Here is a 19,954-nt window from a genome sequence, read left to right as displayed (position 1 = left end):
CCACTCCTGACATCCTCATACAGTACCATAGCGCCTCTCTTGGCACTCTGTCCTACTGACCATCTTTATACTTCTCCATTAACATTCTCAGAGCAAAAATGGCATCAGTAGTGCTCTTTCTGGGCATGAAGCCATACTGCTGCTCACAGATATCCACTTCCTTTCTTAGCCTAGCTTCCACTCCTCTTTCCCATAGCTTCATTGTGTGGCTCATCAACTTTATACCTCTGTAGTTGCTACAACTCTGCGCATCACCCTTGTTCTTAAAGATCGGCACTAGTACACTTCTCCTCCATTCCTCAGGCATCTTCTCACTCTCTAAAATCCTGTTGAACAAACTAGATAGAAACTCCACTGCTGTCTCTCCTAGACACTTCCACACCTCTACAGGTATGTCATCTGGACCAACAGCCTTTCCACTCTTCATCCTCCTCAGAGCCTTCCTCACCTCATCCTTTCTAATCTTTGCTACTTCCTGCTCTACAATATTCACCTCTTCCCCCCTTCTTTCCCTCTCATTTGCCTCATTCATCAGTTCCTCAAAATACTCCTTCCATCTTCTCTGCACACTCTCCTCACTTGTTTGTTAAACAAACTGACTATTCACTTACTGTCCACTAAATCCCAGAACTGTTGTTTTGAGATAATCAGCCTGTGAGGCATCGTAATGTTTTCCACTCAAAGGTAGCTCTGTGAAGACAGCAGCTGGTGCCTTATTTAAAAACATCCCAAACGTCCCTACAGCAGTAAACACCTGATTCTGTCTTCACACGGGTTGTGAAGCAAGCACAAGTTCAGAAATGCAGCTGAGTGAACACACACCTGGTGCTGTGCCTCCTCCAGGTTTCCACTGGCCCACACAGACAGGCCCAGGCGATGGCGTATCTTAGCTTCATCTTCTCTGCGGCTCAGCTGTTCTGCCAGACGCAGACCTGAGGAGAGGAGGGAGAGACACCCGTTTCTAGAGGATGATCTGAAAGTCCTCACACTGACAACTGTTGCTGCAGAGAAGAAGTTGTGCTGAGCCCCGGGTGCTCGCAGTTGTGTCTTTCTTTGCCTGTGTGCTTATTCAAAGTTCTTATATTCTCTCTGCTCTTCAGTTTGTCTCAGACATGCTTTATCTCCCCTGCTGTGAAGGAGCAGTCAGTCATGGCAGGTTGACTTTAGCTCTCATTAGGCTCTCAGAGCGAGCAGAATCTCATCAAACACTAAGTTTGGATTCACGCTCCTCTGCCTGTTCGTGTCTGCCTGGCCCTGTGATGTTCCCTGTCTGCTTCAGGAGGTTAACTGGAGGAACACTCCAGCTCTGTCCTCACCTCAACTCACAGCTAGATTCCTCACTGCTTGTTGAGCTGATAATCAGAGGGTCTGTGAGTTAAGTGACAAACCGTAACCGTGTCTTACAGGCTTGATGAAGTCTGGAGGCATGTGTAGACGAGCCCAACCACTCATCTGTAACAATTAGGTTGTATTCTGATTTGTCCCAGCATTAGTTAGTGTGTGTGTGTGATTAGTATGCTTCTAAATACATTAGGGAAGAGATTCAAATGGGACTATTTTCAACAGGGATTCAGTTTCAAAGCAAGAGAGATGTGCGTTTCAGAAGGAGAAGTCTGGTGAGAGTTAAATCAAACAGGATTATTGACAACAAGCTGCTTGAAGGAAAACACACTCCAGGGTGAACACCAGAGCACTGATCCTCTATTAGCCTCTGCCAGACTCATGAATACCCTTCATGCTTCTTCAGGGCTTCAGAAACACAGTTCACAATGTTCTCAGGCCTAAACAGCTTTGGGTTTAAGTCAAATATCCACATGGAGATCAAAGTCTGTGCTAATGGAATCCATATGACTGCAGGGGGAGGAAAAACTGGGACTCACATCTTCCCTCCAAGTCAAATTTGTCGACATGTGTCAAAAACAGACTGAGTAAAACTCCCGTCAGACACAAGCTGCTTCTCGACTGAGGCTGGATCATGGTCCCCTGTATCCAACAGTCCATAAGTTAAAGGTACATTCACACATCTATATCATATCCAGCATTTATTTAGTCATCAGCCACTGGCAAATAGATCCCATGTAAAAAGGTATTAATGAGTCAGAGTAGAGTCATCTCTGTAGCTACGGTTCAAACTGAAGCAATGGAAGCAGGGCACAAACTTGTTTTTATTAACAGTCAATATACAGTCGTGCGTATCGTTATGTGGTGATAATGATCCAGTTACATAGATATAGTTGTAACATACAGCTCCATTTGTGTTGAAGACATTACAGCCCATAATGTAGAACCTTTACAAATGACCATCTGTCATCCATTTAAGGGCACTTTCTCACTGTTAATCTAGTTTTGGTCTCAGTAGGTCTGGCCCAGTGATTCAGTCTCCAGAAGGACACAACTTTGTAGGCCTCATCCTTCTGAGGACGTAGACCCTGATTTATGACGGAGATGAAAGTGTTTTTTACGCACTGTCCGCCTTCAGTGAGCGGCAGTGGAAAGACAAGAGGGGAGGAAGCATGAGGCACAACATGCTACAGATCTGAGGCTGCTTTCAATCCAGCTACACTGGTTGGTTTACTGCTCTCATCAGCCACAACAGGCTGCCGGTTGTAAGGGAAAAGCTCTTATAACCCCACTGTCCACTACCTGCCCAGCACCAAATGGCAGACAGAGTTAGTGTGTAGCTGGTGAACATAAAGGGCCATTTAGCAGCTTAAAAAACATTTTTCTCTGGAGTTGGTGGAGACAAAAACACAGCTAAAAGAAAACAAATTCCATTAAAGTTAATCTGTATACAGAGGAAACTGTCTGCTGCAAGTTGAACATTTCGGTGATGTCCGTGTTACACAGTGGCTAAAGGTAGGTTCAACATAACATGAGAACTCTGGCACAATTACAGAGCAACTAGTCTGTGATTACAGGAAACATGGGCATGCCGCTCACGTCATAATAAGTGCTGCTAAGACCTTAGTACCGTTGTCCTTACCTTCCTGTAGGTACATCACAGCCTGTGCATAGTTCTGCAGTGCATGGTGGATCCTTCCCAGGCTTCCGTAGGCCAGAGTTTTAGCTGCCAGGTCATTGGTCTGTGCTGCCACACTCAGGTGCTGCTCTTGAAACACCACAGCCCGCTCATAGTTTCCTAGAGCTTCGTAGGTCAGCCCCAAGTTGCCGTAGGCTCGGCCCTGGCTCCTCACACATCCCATCTGCTCCGCTATATCCAGAGCCCTTTGGTGCCACTGTAGCCAGAGAGCTGGGTTACCCAAAGGACTAGTTTGACATTTCAGGAAGTAATCTTGTTGATATTCTTGTTGTTGGAGGTTTAGATGAGACAATAAATGCCACTGTCATGTACAGTATGTAAGCTAAATATGAAGCAGCCCAAATCGGTCTAAATGCAGCAAAATCCACCAACCAGCACCTGTAAATCTCACAGAATGAACACGTCATATCGTGTTTGTTTCACCAGTACAAAACCAAAAGTGTAAACGTCGAGCGTTATGGGTTAGGGTATGGGTATGTGCTGGACTATTTCTTTGCACTTGGTGGAGTCTCTGCAGGTTAAATGGAGCCTAGATCCAGGCTCTAAGCTAAGCTACGCTAACAGACTGGTGGCTGTAGTTGTAAAGTTAGTGTACAAACATGAGTAGTATCGGTCTTCTTATCTAACGGTCAGCAAGAAAGTGAATGTCACCAAATGTCAGGCTGCTGATTTAAATGACGGAGAGAACATGCTGAGTTATGATGTATTATAAATCTGTGCAAACCTGCAGCGCTGTCTCATTGTCTGCCATCAGCTGATAAACACCTCCAAGTGCATCACTTGCCTCTGCTTCCAGGGATTTATCCTGACGGTTAAAGGAGGATTTACTACAAATGAACCTTTCAAAAACAAGACCATTTGTCATATTCAGTCTGACAAGAGGAGAGGCTGAAACAAGAACCTTACCCCTGCTGCACGTGCAATGTTGAGCTGGTGCTCCAGGCAGGAGAGGGCCTGCTCATAATTGCCCAGCTGGCTGTGTAAGGTGCCCAGCTCCCAGTACGCCTGAGCCTTTCCCCCTCCGTCCCCGCCCAGCTCATGGGCCACCACCAACTGCTTCTCAAAACACACCAGGGCTTGCTGGAGACTACCCATGGACCTGAAGAGGGAAGAGAAGAGAAGGAGGAGGGAAAACACTTGATCATCTATTTCTTTGTTACTGGTTTGTGCCTACAAGTACACCTGCATTTTTAATACATCATACTGGTGTTCCACTATCAAATCCCTCCTCCTTCCACAGAGAGCCACACAGGCAATATAAGAAAGCAAACAAAAGAGCAACTAGGCTCACAACAGGACATTTGGATTATGCATTGTAAAAAATGTGTATGTGTGTCCTCTGAGAGAAAGAGTAAGAGAAGAAATGTCGCTGCAGTAAATCAGTGACTCTCTTCTCCTCATTACCATCACAGTCACACTCCAGAGAGCAGAAAGAGGCTCCAACAGATGGATCGAGGAAGCCCATCATTAAGCCTTGTTCTGTTGTCAGTGAGCATTGTAGAGTTCCATATGAGAAGAGGCTAATGTAGTACGGGGGGGAACCAGCCCTTCTCCATCACCACAGCTGCTTGTTACTCTGAGTACGATCAGTGAAGCTGGATTATTTTCATTACCACCATGACTCTAATTTAAAATGTGTAAAATGTGTGCTCGAGGCAAGAAAGGCTGATTTAAGATTCTTGCATGAACACGGTCTCGTTTTGGAAGGGCACTTCCAAACTAATGGGAAAGCACGTGACATGAATATATGTCTGACTTTAATATCGACACAAATATAAACACAAGTGTAGAACACTGAATCTGAGGGGCTGCAAGAAGCAGCAAGCAGAGGCCAACCTGTGTGCACTACCAAGCCCTCTGTAGGCCTTCTCCTGGTCCTGGACATGGTTGAGACTCTGAGCCACCGTCAGGTACTTCTCATAGTACTGAATAGCCTCCTCATAGTCTCCCAGAGCATCATAGCAGTCTGCCAGGTTCCCGTAGGCCCTGCCTCTGTCCAGCATGCTCTCAGGTCCACTCAGCTGCTGTAACATGGCCAGCTGCTGCTCAAAATAGCCAATAGCTTCCTCATACACTCCCATGTTCATCTTGGTGATGCCCATGTTCCCATGGACCTGGGCCTCTAGACGAGCATCCCTGAGCCCCTGCGTGAGGCCCAGCTGGGCCTCATAACACTGGAAGGTTGTAGCGTAGTCTCCCAGAGACATATGCACTGCTGCCAGGTGGCCAAGGGCGCGGCACTCCCCCTGCTGATCACCTAGATCCTTTCGGAGTGTCAGCTCCTGGCTATGGAAGGACAAGGCTGTGTCCAGCTGGCGGAGCAGCCTAAAGTGGGAGGAGAGGGTGAGCAGAGAGAATCAGATGTAGGAGGTGAGGAAGCAGGGAAAGCAGAGCAGAGCACTCAGCTGAAAATCTTTTGTGGACCGTATAACCTGTGAACTGATCCAAGTGCTGAGTAAGCATCAGCCTCCATCTTCTGATCAACGACCTTCTGAGCGAGGCTTAGCTGCTGCTGGTAGAACCTCAGTGCTCCTGGTAGGTCGCCCCGACACACGCACACATCGCCGAGGTTCCCAAAGGCCCTGAAAACTGCCTGCTGACAAACGGTACCACATCAGTTAACAACCACTTCGTGTATAAAGGATGTTTTATAATTTACCATACAGTGAACATTAGTCAGTGACCTGTGTGTTATCCAGGGCTTGTGCTAGAGAGAGCAGGTGTCTCTGACACTCCTCAGCTTTGTTGTACTCCCCCAGTGCTTTGTGGGCCAGACCAAGGTTGCAGTAGGCTTTTGCCTGGGCTAGTTTGTCTTGGAGGTCCTTTGCCAAGGCCAGGTCCTGCTCATAATACCTAGGGTGTGGATGAACAAGGCAAAGCCATTCATTCCAACGTCAGAGAAAAGCACGAGCCTGGAAAGAACTAAGCATTAACAGAATGTGTGGCACATAAGAATGTGAATTTATGTGCACATATATTTTTTTATATATGCTTCGTAAATTTATATTTAAACCATGTCATTTTCCCTAGTGTGAGATTCCTCCAGATTTAATCTGGGATCTCCCCAGAAATTTAAAACAATGTTGAACAGGTTTAAATTACATTTGGCTGCAAAGCATCATAGATGCTGGTTGTCAGATGCGTCTCTGCCGCCGCCTTTCTCCAGCAGGGTTCAGCTCAAACGGTAGACAACACCAGATTTCATGTAGGAAATGCCAAAACCAAGCAACCAGCAGCGTTTCACAGATGGCATCTTATTTTACAATATTTAGTTAATGACTCCAGTTTGCAATGACTCACCCAACATCAGTTAGTCAGGTTGAAACGTTTGTTTACGTTTTGTGAGATGAATCTTTTAATTCTGACCTGACGGCGTCTCGGTACTGTCCGAGGCAGCAGTGAGCATAGCCGAGGTTGTGGCAGACTTTGCCTTCTCCCTGAAGATCCTGCAGGCCTGGGGCCAGAGCCAGGTACTGCTGGTAGTATGGCAAGGCCTGAGCGTATTCACCCCTCCAGCTGTGGAAGTTGCCCAGGTTTGCTGGAAAACCAAAAAGCAATTTAAGAGCATGTTATGCTTTTCAATCAAGAAGAATTCCTGTGCCTCTGTCCTCGATGCGCCCCCTCTTATCCAGCTTGCCTAGTGCTCGTGCTTCGCTTTGAGAGTCTCGGAGCTCTCGGGCGACAGTCAAGTGATGAAGGTAGTGCTGGAGAGCTCGGTCGTGAGCGCCCAGTGCCTGGTATGCCACAGCGAGGTTACCGTGTGTGGAGGCCTGTGAGGGGCGATCATTCACCTGAAACACAGACACACTTCACAGTCCCGCTTCCACATCAGTGCCAAAATGCTGCTTGTGAAGAGTGAGGGGCTTCACCTCCAGTGAGATCTGTAACTCCTGTCGGTGGTACCGGACAGCTTGGTCGCAGACGCCGAGCGCGTGATAGGCGTTGCCCATGTTACCGTAGGCCCTCCCCTGGGCAGCATAGTCACCCAGCTCCTGTGCCAAGGACAGGTGGGCTTTGTGTAGCTTCAGTGCCGTCTCATACTCCCCCTTCATCTGGTGGATGATGCCTGACATGGAAGGTGAAAAAAGGGAAGCGAACCTTGTTTGTTAAAAGAGAAGTCCAAGTCTTAGGTCAGTTAGCAGAGTGGCTAGAAAGGCCAAGTAAAGTCATTAGAGGCAACTCTAAAGTTATATGAATTAATTACACGTTTATCTAGTCTACTGTGAGTCAGGGAACATCAAAGTCTACTGAAATGGCTGATCTCATCAGTGACAGCTAGCTAGCTAAATAACACAGATACAGCCTACTGCAATGAATCAAGGGTCAGCGGACATCCTGGGCCTGAGGCATGAAGCCTCTGTGAGCTTCACTACAGAAACAAAACTGAAATGTTTGTAACTAGGCTCAACTGTCTTCAGTAGGCAAGAAACAGTAGCTGAAATTTAAGATGCTTTAAAACCCTCGTTGAAGTCTTATTTTAAGGGATCTCAGTTAAGGGCATTTTAAGACTTTAAAACCTGCAGATAACCTGTGTCCCTGCAGAATGCATGATGGACACTGGTTTTATAAACCCCGGTTTACGTGCCAGACACGATGTATGTGTGCGTGGTTTTTGTGCATACACATTTATAAGTGCTGCTCAAGTCAGACAGTGGTAGAGTCGACACTAAGACTGTGGAAGAATAAGACACTGAAGTGGACGTTTAGCGGAGTAAGAAAATAAAGCCAAGCTGCTCAACGTATATTTGTTTTCATAAGCCAACAACAGGGGTGTGTGAGGAAGAGGAGGCTGCTGATGGGGAAAGGGAGACCTGGGTCATACAGAAACACCTGCAGAGTTGGCTGGAATAGCTAGTTACACCTACAGAGCATTTTAGCATCTTTCAGCTAGTTTTGGATTTTTGATTCTTAAAGCTCTCGTTGACACCAGTTCCCATCGTAGCAGGCAGCAGATTTCAGTTAGAAGCAACAGGCCGGCGAACACAGTGGTGCATTTAGCAGCTGGTACAACACTAATCACTAAGGAGTTCCACTGGGCGACACCACAAAGTCCGAGTTGAGATGTTTGTGGCTGAGAAAGCATCACTGTGAAAAAAGGTATCATTTATATTTGAAGTTTGATGAAAACTGAAATGGGGAAGGAAAGAGAGGAGAGGGGAAGGAAAAGGAAGAAAGAAGAGAGGAGATGGGAAAAGATGTGAAAAAAGATAGAGAAGGAAACAGAAGAAGAGGAGAGGAACAAAGAGAGGAGACAAAACAAGGTAACAAGAGAGGAGAAGGCACAGGAAATGGGGGCAGGAAGGGGAAGGGGGGACAAGTAAGAGGTGGAGGGGACTAAACAGGAATAGAGGGGAGGAAACATGAAGAGGAGAGGAGAGAAGGGGTTAACAGAGGAGAAGAAAGGGAAGGAGACAGGAGGAGAGGAAGAAACTAGTGAGGAAAGGAGATGAGAGGCAACAAGAGAGGACAATGAAGGCTTGTCAAGTCAGCATTCAGACAAACATAATCAATCATAAATGATGATGTGTGTCACTGGGGTGACCCACAGACAGCAGCTCGTCCCTCAGGAGCCTCAGCATCGAGGCATCGGCGACCTGCGCGCTCGTCTTTCTGCTCATTTCAGATGGAAAACACTAATAATACGGCTCAGCTCTATTCAAACTGGCCTGTGTGGAAACAGCACAAAAACATGGCTGCTGCAGGCTCGATGCATCCTGAAGCAGTGCTCATGTCACCTGTGTAACGTGGTGCACGCAACACACACGCACACAAACACAGACAGAGTGGCGAGTCGTCCAGTCAGTGCTGGAGTCGGGTTCGCCAGCTCTCCAATATCACTGCGGCTGCAGAAACCAAAGCCTGCTTAATAAGACATGAGTATTGTCCGGCCAGCGCAGCTCCAGCCACGTGATAGGGCCTCAGATGAGGTGATGGGAGAGTGGGAACATCACATGATCCACAGCCCGAGGTTTTGGTTAATGAGCCGCAGCATCTGCACACTGCACAAAGATAATCCTGCTCATTTTCACATATCTTGGAGGTAGGGCACAAAAAGTCCTGGGTGCTGACGAGCAATGCAGACCAAGTCGGCCAGAGCCACAAGAGCCCAGTCAGTCTGCTGACCCAGCAGTGACACAGCGGGTTGAGGTTAACGAGGGAACAGCTCATGTGACAGGAAAAGCTGCTGCACACAAACCATGCTGGAGCTTCCTGTCAGTCAGACTGCTGCAGGCGGTACCTTAGGGTGCTGGAGAAACCGTGAAACCTTTTATCTAAAACCCATCGGTGTCCTTTTCTACAAACTGAATGGTCCTTTAAGACCATTATTGTGTTTATAAGAAGCAGAAAGCAGTTGGATAGATGAACCACTTAAAGAGATGAACTCATTTAGATTAATGTAAGTTTGTGCGCTTGCCCATTCTGAGCTGATAAACCTCCTCTCTCCTGAGGTCTGATGGAGCTGACTGAGACTCCTGCAGCACAACAGCCAAACTCTGACTTTACAAATGCGACGTCTCCTGACAGCCCACAGTCACACACAGGAACATTTTATAACTAACAGTACTGCCTGCAGCAGCGAGGCCTGTCTGGGGATGTTTATTTACTTTCTAGGAATCTTCCAAACCTGCAGGTGTCCTGCTGAGACGCAGCATCAACACTTTAATCGGCTGCTCTCTTCTCTGTTGCATTTTGGCAGCTGGACAGTCAGGGGACACTGCTCAGTTTGTTTTACAGTGATGACCCCCACATCTCCGCTGGGAGTGACCCTGTAGGTCTGTAACGGTGACCTCTGTGCTGCAAAACCTCTGAACTTTACCTTTAACCTGTGTCTTTTTCTGTTAAATAGTTTGTCTATACTCAAGTTTCAGTGGCCTCTCCGGTAGTTTGTGGTGTCTCGAGGTGTTTTTATTACAGTGCCTGTGTTTGTGGTTATCTCAGTCATTATTCATTGCATCGAACAACAGAGTCTACTGTCAGCTCAGATCATGGACTGAACCAAACGTCAACCCGTAACTTACAGTCACTCTCACATTCCTTCTTCTTTTATTCAGGCACAGACTCTTTGTTTGTGATGTTTCTCCTCCATAAACCATAAAACAAGCCAGCTCCTCATACTTCTACAGCTTCATTATGGATGTGCTGCAATGCCCCCCTACCTTCACCTTCACCTTCTCCTCATCATTATTAGTTTTAGTGTTATTCTGCTTTATAATATGGGTGGGTATCAAACTGAATGGTGCACTACCAGGTCAAACATGTCAGTCTCAGCACCTGTAACTAGTCCCTGTTTGTAATGGCACCCCCCCTCTCTCTGACACGCAGCTTCCTGGTTCCACTTAGACATCACTGGTTGGAGTCAGCTGTTTGGGTCTAGCTCAAATTAACCAAGGAAGGTGTGTTGTTACCAGTTGAGAGGGATGTTATTAGACAGAAACGTAACTAATGTTCCTTGTGGATGTACATGAGCCACAGGTCCAGGTCATCTTTAAAGTGACTTAGACTCTTTTATCACACTAACTTCAGCCTCTTGTGTGATGTGGCTGATTTGGCTGTTAGTAATTCATTTCAGCAAAGCAAACAATCAGCGGGATCCGTCACTCGCCTGCTGAGCTGCATCAGTCAAATGTGTTTATCTTTTAAACCCTCATAATTATGGCCACGAAAGCTCAACGGTGACCGTGATGTCTACGAGTGTCTCTGCAGCTTCTCCCATGTAAATGTATTTGTATATCCTGTCTATCTTATTAGCCAGTCTGCTACTGAAGTACAGATATGCAATGCTCCACACCGGAGGACATGCAGATTCAGATGACTTCCATCCCAGGGAGACTTACCCAGGTTGGAAGACGCTCTGCCCTGCGCTGCTCGGTCCTGCAGCTCCTGGGCGATTTCCAGCTGCTGTTGGTGGTGCTGCTGCGCCGTCTCCAGGTCCTGGGCATAACAAGAACAATCATCACTCATAGCTCTTTATTATCCAGGACAGAATGTCAGATCACACCTGTGGAATTTAGTCATACAACCGACATGTCTTTAAATGGATTCACACCAACCTGCATGCACCGGGCAGTGTGCCCCAGACCAGCATATGCCCTCATCTCAATGGCTCTGTCGCCCAGGTCTTGTGCCAACTCCAGGACTTGTGTATGGTAGGATATGGCCTTGTTAAAGTCCCGCTGAGAGTGGTAGGCGCTGCCCAGGTTGCTGTAGGCCCGCGCCTCCTCACGTTGGTTCTCCAGAGTCTGACAGAAACATCAGCAGCACTCACCGTTACCCATGTATGTTAGTGACAGGCCGTCTCAGGCCCCCAGAGATCAGACATTATTAAAACTGATTTCTTTACCAGCTGGTATGCATGACTTGTAGAAGTGCAATAGAGAAATCATTTTTAAAGTTTAAAAAAGATTCTTTTTCCCCAAGGCCTTAAAAAACAAAGACAAGTGTATCCCTGAACTCCACCAGTTCATAAAGCTGCAGATGGAGCCCACACATGGACCAGATGGCAGTTTATGTGACAAGCTGCAATATTTCCAGCTAAAGTGCCTAAACTGTCAAAACAAAATACACTTTTACTGGTCAGAAGATTTCACTTGAGGGACCTTCATTCTGGAACAAATCGAATTGTCACCAGATGATCAGTCTGTATGTTGCATGAGAGGAAGCTACAAAGAGCGAGATGGCGTTGGCTGTCCGATTTACAACGCCACACTTCATCCAAAACACACAAACAGAGTGAAATGCAGTGATTAGTGTTTTTGCTATGTGAACTGCTAAACTGTGCTACTTCATATATGTACAGGCTTAACAGCTAGTGTCCTGAACACACATTATATTCTCTGGGAGTGTGCAATAAAAGACCCCATTCACCGAATGATAGATGTGCTAGAAGCTCCTGCTGCTGCAGAGCCCACGTCAGAGAGAAGCAGCCGTTTCAACAGATCATAGTCTTGGAATACAAATCGCACTTTTCTCCATAATAATCCAAAATTAAATTACTGGGTGTACTGTCACTGGCAGCTTTATATTCAGTCTGCCCATGTAATGCCTTTATTAATTCTAGCCTTGCGAACACACGGCTGCTTTATCACGTGGCAGCAAAAACAATCAATGGATTCAACCACATACAATAAGATAAAGACACAAACAAACTTTCTAGTGACATCGGGGAGAAAAATATTCCATGGTCATGACTTAGTTGTGAAAATGTAATGTTTCGATTGTTGAAGTGCTGCCCAGTGCCGAGCTGGGGACTATCTTCAGTGGCAGATTGATCCACAGAGGAATACAACATATCAGGCACTGATACAGGACTTGTTAGTACAGTAGTCAGCAATAAGAAAAACATAGACTATCACCAGACTTCCAGTTTGATCTTATTGGGCCAAATAAAAACTCGTTGGGGGCCTGAACACATCACAGACATCACAGACCATTAGAGCAGCAGTACTGTACCTTTGCGATATCCAGGTGCTGCTCATGGCACTGAACAGCGTTGGTGAAGTCTCCCAGCGCTGTGTACACGGCGCCCATGTTGCCCAGCTGGCGAGCCTCTGAGAGCAGGCACCGGGTTTGTCGTGCCAGCATCACACACTGTTTATGGCTGGCCAGTGCGTTGGGGTAGTCGCCGATGGCTGTGTACACATGGCCCAGGCTGCTGAGGGCGCCGGATGCAGCCTGAGGGCACAGATCAGCACAACGCACACTGGTTAGTATTCAGAGCTGTGGACAGACAGACACCGTGGCTTCAGACAGTATTCAGAATCCTTCACTTTACCCATCAGTCTATACTCAATAACCCACAACGACAAAGTGAAACACATTTTTACAAATCTCCCATTTACAAAAGTATCCAGAGCATTAATCCTGGACTGCGTAGAAGGTGAGTCTCTACAAGCTTTGCACAGCTGGGGTCAATCCCAATCCCCTAATATGATTGTTCCTCGCTCAACCCGGATGTCATTCGTCTCCGTCATCTTGAAAGACATCTCAAAACTCTAATTCCTGCACTGAGGATCAAGGAGGCTGCTGGAGGAGCCATGAGAGAGGATACACCAGAGCATCCTTAGCAGAAGTCTGCTATTCATCAGAAATCGGTTGGTGACTGGATGCTTCAGGTAAAGATCAGAGGAAAAGGACATCTCTCATTAAGTTTCCTCAGTTCCTCTCCTTGAATCTTTTCCTCACATCTTACATGGGGGGGACTAAGACAAGGAAAATATGCAAGTGCAGGAAGCGTGGATGCGATTAAGGGAACCGGGATTCACCCCTGGATTTGAGCAGTTTATCCAATTCCTCTTGCAGACCCTCTCAAGCTCTGTCAAACTGGGTGGGAAGTGTCTGTAAACTAAATGAACTGAAAAAGGAAATGATTTCCAGTTGAAATAAAATGTTTAACACAATAAAATGTGCACATGTTCACAGCGCCAGGTGCCTTCTGACCCCTTAAATGAGAGCAGGTGGCACCAACAAGATTAATCTTCACAGCAAATGACAGTGGCAGTTACTTCTCATGTTTGGGTTCCAACAGAGCTGCTTGATGGGCTGTGGAACAGCTTGGAAACCTCCTCCCTCCACAGCGCTGTGTGTGGAAAGGCCATCTGAAGAGCAGGGATCATAAACATAAGTGCGGGGGACATGACCTGTGATGGAAAGCGCCCCTCCTGAAGACACACACCTATTGGAAGCTGCAGCTAATCTGTCACATCCTACTGGACCCCGCTGTGCGAGTGTCATGTCCTTCCACCGCCGCGCATCAGGCTCTTGTGCTTCTCCTCTGCTTTAGTGAGACACTTATTGCACTTCTAATGATTTCTAGCACCACTCTTCTGCTAATCACTGGGCCTCTTCAGGCAGAATACCATGCAAATCATGGTGAGTGTCTCGGCTTAAGTTCACGCTGTTGTTGTCTTCACCCGTGCACATGTGCATGAAAACAGGGCCGTGACCTCACGGCCACGCACACACCAAAACACATAGATTGTGTCAGCTCTCATCAGTTCCTCTGATTAGACCCAGAGAGAAACGAGGAACAGCCACTCCTGCCTCAGCAATCAGAGACCTGCCCACTCATTTGCTAACTATAGTGATTGCTATTGATCAGAGAGTCATCGTGGGAAATAATCGTGAGGATTGAGGAACATTTAGATTCAAATTAAACAGAAAAATGAAGACAAGAGCGCCGCGGTGTGTATTGGCACGTCTCCCATTTATCATCATCGGCTCTGGCATAGAAACACACTGCTGTGAAGAAAAACACTACTACATTTTCCTCTTAATGTCTCAATAAACTTAAACGGGGCATAAAAGTGCAAAAAGAGTGAAAACACGCCCTAAACGTTTGACACAGTCCGATGTGATCAGTCAGAACCAAAGTATAGTCACGTCACTTACTGTGCGTACACGACAAAGATGAGCAGCAAATCTCTAAATCTGAGAACCTGCAAATGTTTGGATATATTGAACAATTATTTTAGAAATAAATGATGATGTGGGACGAGGATGGCAGAACGACTTGGCTTGACTCGGGTGTCAATGGGATGCAGCCTTAGCCTCGTCTGCCCGGTACTGACTCGCTGGTGAACGATTCTGCAGCTTTAATGTCAGTGAACTCATTGTAAGCTTTCTATGGTATAAAATCTTCTCCAGACTGAAACCATGAGAAACACCTCTTCCGGTGATGAGCTCCCGTCTGCAGCTGTCGGTCTGAACCAACACCTTCGACGGCCTGTGTGAACCCTAACCCATCTGTGAACACGCTGTGACTATCGACAGATCCATAACAGCGAGCTCCTTCATGTGACAGTCAGAGGCTGTGAACACAAACACAGTCGCACCCTGACTCACATCAACACGAACTCAGGAATCAGATTATGAATTTGACCTTATTTGACCTTTCAAAGCAAACAATAAGGGACAGACCGAGAGAAAGAGGACGTCAGAGATTAACTCTAGGAAAATGTTGAAGAAGGTCCGAGAGAGGAGGAGAGGAAACTACGACTTATTAAAGAGGAGTTCGATGCTCGTGTGTTCACCATATGCACAGGACTCGGTGTCCAGACCTCAGGTAACAACAATAGGGCCGACTGACTGAAAACTAATCAGAAACGCGTTTATGACAATTGTTTAAGTGTTTCAGTTGTTTTTCAAGCACAAATGTTGTGTTGATTGCTTCTGCTTGTCTTACTGTTTTTTAACTTTGGTCAGCTTGGCTGTGTTAAACATGCTATATAAATAAAGTTGTTGATGATGATGATGATGATGATGAAATGGCAAATATCCTCTGGCCTGAGCTTCACAGACACGAAGATCTGCTGCTTCTCTTCGTCATAAGATGCTAAACTGGATAAATCTGTATTTGGGTTTTGCACTGTTGGTTGAATGAATCAGGTTGGATGTCCACATTTCTTTGGGCCATGAGGACAATAACAGGTATTTCTCACTGTTTTTTGACACTTCACTGACATAACCATTAATTAAGGAGATAATGTGCACATTATTCAACAGTGAAAACATCATTAATTGTGGAATAAAAAAACCTGACCCTTCAGTTCAAATGCAGACTGTGAATAGCTGATACACAGACCTTTAAATCAGAGCCTTAATGAGTGTTAAAATCTGTCACTGAAACAGCCAAACTGACCTTTACTGGAATTTACCACCTCTAATTAACATCAGGGCGCCCTGCTCTTCTCATCTCTGTGCACGCCTGTCCTTGTGTGTGTTCACACATCTACAGAAATCCCAATTCCCAGCACAGTGATGAGTGTAAACACATAAAATCCAGATGACACCTCTCTGAGGCCGAGTTCTAGGCAGCAGCCAGAGATTTAATAAACGGCGAGGAGGCCTCTGAGTGTACAGTCCACCGGCCAGACGAGCGTCTGATTTCCCTCAAGGACACACGGTCTCCTCAGCATGAGGAAACACACAAAAGTGTGTGGTGCCTGTTTGTTTACATCTGTGGTTATATAAAAGAGAGTGAAAGACTGGCAGCTCTCCAGCCACTACACCACATCTGGACATACTGTTACAGGAAGGCAGCACATCTCACTAGGACAGTATGTGTGGGTCAAAAGAGAAAAACCATGTGAGTGAAGCAGGCAGGCAAGGATGGATGGTTAAACCTATAGCGTGAGAACAAAAGGAGGTAGCAGAGACAGATCAGTGGCGACCCCTGCAATTAGGGGACGACCCTCTCCACCTCCTGAGCCACAGCCGCCCCAGTACATATGAAACAGAGGTGAGAAAGGGAACGACAGGAGGAAATGGAGGCAGAATGAGGAGAGTTTCATGTTGCTGCTGAGGAACCAGACTCCTGCGGCTCTGACGAACATCAATAAATTATAATATAGACTCTAAATGCTCATCCAATGAAAAGCCACAGCTGTAAAATGTGACTTTAGTAAATGCCAGTGTAAATGAAACAGTGTGTACACCAGGTTAAGGTAAGACTGACCCGATCACATAAAACCAGTAGCATTGTGAAACCAGTCCACCATCATCACTGGCACAATAATGCATCAGTAGAACTGACCTGAAACGGGCCGCTCTGCTAGCAAGGTACTGCTGGTACTTGTGAATGTTTGGCTTTTCTGCCTAACAAATGACTTAACTGATGAGCAGAACTGTTGCTCACCGTGTTTCTGCCAAGTGACTAATTGTTTTAGCACCAAAGCACTGGACTTGAGTTATGTTGTAATATTTTGGAGGTTAGAACTCAGCCCTCTGCGGGCGGCATCTTTGTCTGGGAACACATGGATTTCTGTTGATGACCGCGTCTGAGTCGCCTCAGGCTGTGCACCTGAAGAGGAGAAGCACACACACACACACACACACACACACACACACACGAAGCTTTTGTTCCCGAGCTCCAAGGTGGACAGGGCTCGTGACAAAACTAGACGTATGTGTGCAAAAGTACCAGACAAACATAAAGATGCATGGACGACAATACAGCCACACTCTATTCCTGCCTCACTGCGTTCATTAAAACACACTTGCTCAAACCCTCATTCATCTTTATGACAGGTGTTCAATAGGCCTCTCCAGATCCAGGATGCAATCACATGCTATTAACAGACTGCGTGTGTGTCCGAGTGCAATATCGAGCCACCGGTGTGTGAGGGTCCAGTGGAGCCTTCAGGAACATTAGTGGCCGAAGCACAGACATAAAACTGTACAGAGGAAACATGTCTTTGAGTATTGAACAGCTGGAAGATACAGTACTCAGCCCGCCGTCGGGTCTCACTAGATACTGCAGTAACAGCATTCATCAAAAGATATTAAGGGTAAGTCTATATTTCTGAGGACAGCTGTGAAATCCAGAGGAGGCCAGAAGTGAAGTAAAGCTGCACTGAACTGTTACACAAAGAGCTGTTTACTGATGTAGTGGGCACGATATTAGAAACCCCTGCTAACACCTTCACAGAGGGAGGCTGAGCAAGACGCCTCACAGCCGACAGGGGGACATTAATCAGCACCTGGTGTAACTACAGTCACTAATCATCAAAGAACACGATCAAGTCATATTGTAGCAAACCTAATGAAGGAACCTCAGCAGAACCACAGTGCAACACACAGGAGGGAAACACTTCTTCTGGACCAGCCATGAGTCTGTCATGACAGAGTTCACTGATATTTATGTACAAAGTGAAACAGCTCCAGAAAAGAGACAGCAGATCGAACTTAAACACACAAGTAAGGCTGTTTGTTTCCTGTACGATAGTACAGACAATAAACATTCCACAGAAAGAGCCACAGGCACAAAATCACAAGATTAAATTAATCCAATGAGACATAATTGGCTCTGCCTGACACCATGCTGTATATTCACACTGCAGCACAAGCTGGCAAAGCAAAGCGACACACACTAATGAACACACACATGCTCACAGCTACGTGGCTGTAGCCAAACGACAGTAAACGCACACAAACAACCTCACAGCTTTGCTTTGTGTTTTGAGACATAAAGGGGCCAAAGTCTAATCTGTAACAGCGATCTAATTAACTCTGCTTTCCACAGCTGTCCAGTGTTTCTGCAGAAAGCTGATGAGTTCAGCTGTGGCCCGAGGCGAAGAGGAACTGCAGTCGAGGAAGCCGAGAGAGCGAGAGCAGTTGGGGAGAAGAGCGGGACGAAGAGGGAGGAAGAGGAGCAAAGCTGAGGCCTGTGCTTTGTGCTTGATGGAACCCTGGCAAACTCACGAGCTCTGACAGCGTCACATCAGATGGTGTGGTCCCTAAACTAAATAATACCAAACCAGTTGATCTTCACTCTGGGGACTGTGCACTAAAACAGGGTGGAGGGAGCCGTGCTCCAGCCAGGACCGGGTGCACACCCATACCATTTATTACATGAATATGCATGAGCACACGCTCTATTTTTCATCCTCACCAACCACGTACTTCTCTGTCCTTGAGCTTCATGGCCAGCACCAGCTGGTTCCTGTGATTGGCCAGTGCTTCTCTGTAGCTGCCTTTGGAGAAGAGCGCAGAGCCGAGGTTCCCGTGTGCACGGCATTCCCCTGACTGGTCACCTGTGAGCCAAGCAAAGGGTATGATGGAGACAGATTCATTTCTCCACTGTACACACCTTCTCCTGTTGCTTTCTGCTCTTCCATACCTAAAGTCTTTGTCACCTCCAAGTCCTGCTGCATGTAGGCCATGCTCTTCTCAGCGTTCCCTAAGGACCAGTAGGCCGAGCTCAGGGCCGAGAAGACGGAGCCGCGCAGCTTCAGTGAGCACGTACCGATCTTCAGCCCGGCCTCCAGCACCACGACAGAGGCTCCATGGAAACCGTGGGTCAGGAGCTCCTGGCCGATGACGGACACGACCACGAACGGGCTCTTGTCCAGCTTCATCTTCTGTAGCTGCTGATAGGTGGGCTCAAGGGAGTCTGTGAAGGTGAAAGCACACACACAACGACAGAGGTGAGGCACAAACTAGCAAACAATACAGATCCACACTACACCACACTGGGGTTGGAGGGGTGGTGCACGTCCACCTCATTCCCAAAACCCACTTTTTGTCCTTCACACTTTTACTGCTTCACACTGACCTTCTTACTGAAGTGCCTCTGTCCAGTCGACCCAGTTACCCCGGTCCACATGGGAGAAGATCTGAGTTAGTAAAAATGTGCCCTTCTTATTGCCTGTCAGGCAACAGACATGCTGCCCCTTTCATTCTTGTAGGCATGGATGTATTAAGGAGAACTGGAATTACAAAATGTGTGAGCAGCATTCGTTAGGCTTCTGTTTCTTTGGGCTGACTCCAGTGGAGCGCACTGTGCACATCAGCGCTATGACCGGACAAGCAGGCGTCCGCCAGCGCTATCCACTGTAAGATAGCAGCCGTGTTCCCACCTTGTTGACATATTTCAAAAGAAAGTGGCAGAAATGGCAAAAGAAATAGTGATTTGAAGAAACTCCCAATAACTCTACTTAACTTGTCAGAACAAATTGTGTGTAGGAGCTGCTGGCCAGTCCTGCAGGCTGCACTACCTGAGGAGGAGAGTGGAGGCGGTGCACTGACAGTCAAACTGCAGTTGTCTTTATTTTACAAAGAACTGCACCAGGTAGATTGGAAGAAACTTGTGTGTTAGGGCTCAAAGTTTCACCAACACATTTCCAAATAAATCAGAGTAATAAAATGCACCCAGTGTTGGTGCATGTTAAAACAGTATTGATGTGTAACTACTCAGTTTGTTGACTGTTCTGTACTTGTGTTACTGTGACTCTGCTGTTATTTCATGGCTGTTAAAGGCTCTCCTCTGGACATTCCTGTTCACAGACACAACACACACACAGTAAAAGCCGCTGCATATGTTTTATCACTGCAGACACACAACTTCTCATGCTGTGAAAACGCCATCAGCCCTCCCTGGCCTATGACAGACAGACAGTGACATCTCCGGTCCTTCTC

The 19,954-nt window shown here is 46.7% G+C and overlaps 1 protein-coding gene across 1 annotated transcript in view; it reads right to left on the bottom strand.

The window, feature by feature from the left end:
* LOC109952841 (tetratricopeptide repeat protein 28-like) overlaps positions 1-18,929 on the bottom strand; it is a 30,955-nt gene extending 12,026 nt beyond the window's left edge. The window contains 15 exon segments of the mRNA XM_020588124.1: positions 823-932; positions 2,984-3,236; positions 3,765-3,845; positions 3,947-4,139; positions 4,877-5,365; positions 5,473-5,633; positions 5,725-5,893; positions 6,407-6,578; positions 6,678-6,831; positions 6,910-7,106; positions 10,876-10,972; positions 11,092-11,280; positions 12,491-12,712; positions 18,440-18,570; positions 18,657-18,929. Of these exon segments, the coding sequence (XP_020443780.1) occupies positions 823-932; positions 2,984-3,236; positions 3,765-3,845; positions 3,947-4,139; positions 4,877-5,365; positions 5,473-5,633; positions 5,725-5,893; positions 6,407-6,578; positions 6,678-6,831; positions 6,910-7,106; positions 10,876-10,972; positions 11,092-11,280; positions 12,491-12,712; positions 18,440-18,570; positions 18,657-18,894 (2,856 nt within the window). The 5' untranslated portion in view covers positions 18,895-18,929.
* Positions 18,930-19,954: the final 1,025 nt, after the last annotated feature.

This window comes from Monopterus albus, unplaced genomic scaffold (assembly GCF_001952655.1).
Source record: "Monopterus albus unplaced genomic scaffold, M_albus_1.0 scaffold504.1, whole genome shotgun sequence".
Lineage (NCBI taxonomy): Eukaryota > Metazoa > Chordata > Actinopteri > Synbranchiformes > Synbranchidae > Monopterus > Monopterus albus.
Note: the sequence above shows the minus strand (reverse complement) of the source record. Positions and strands in the feature narration are given on the sequence as shown.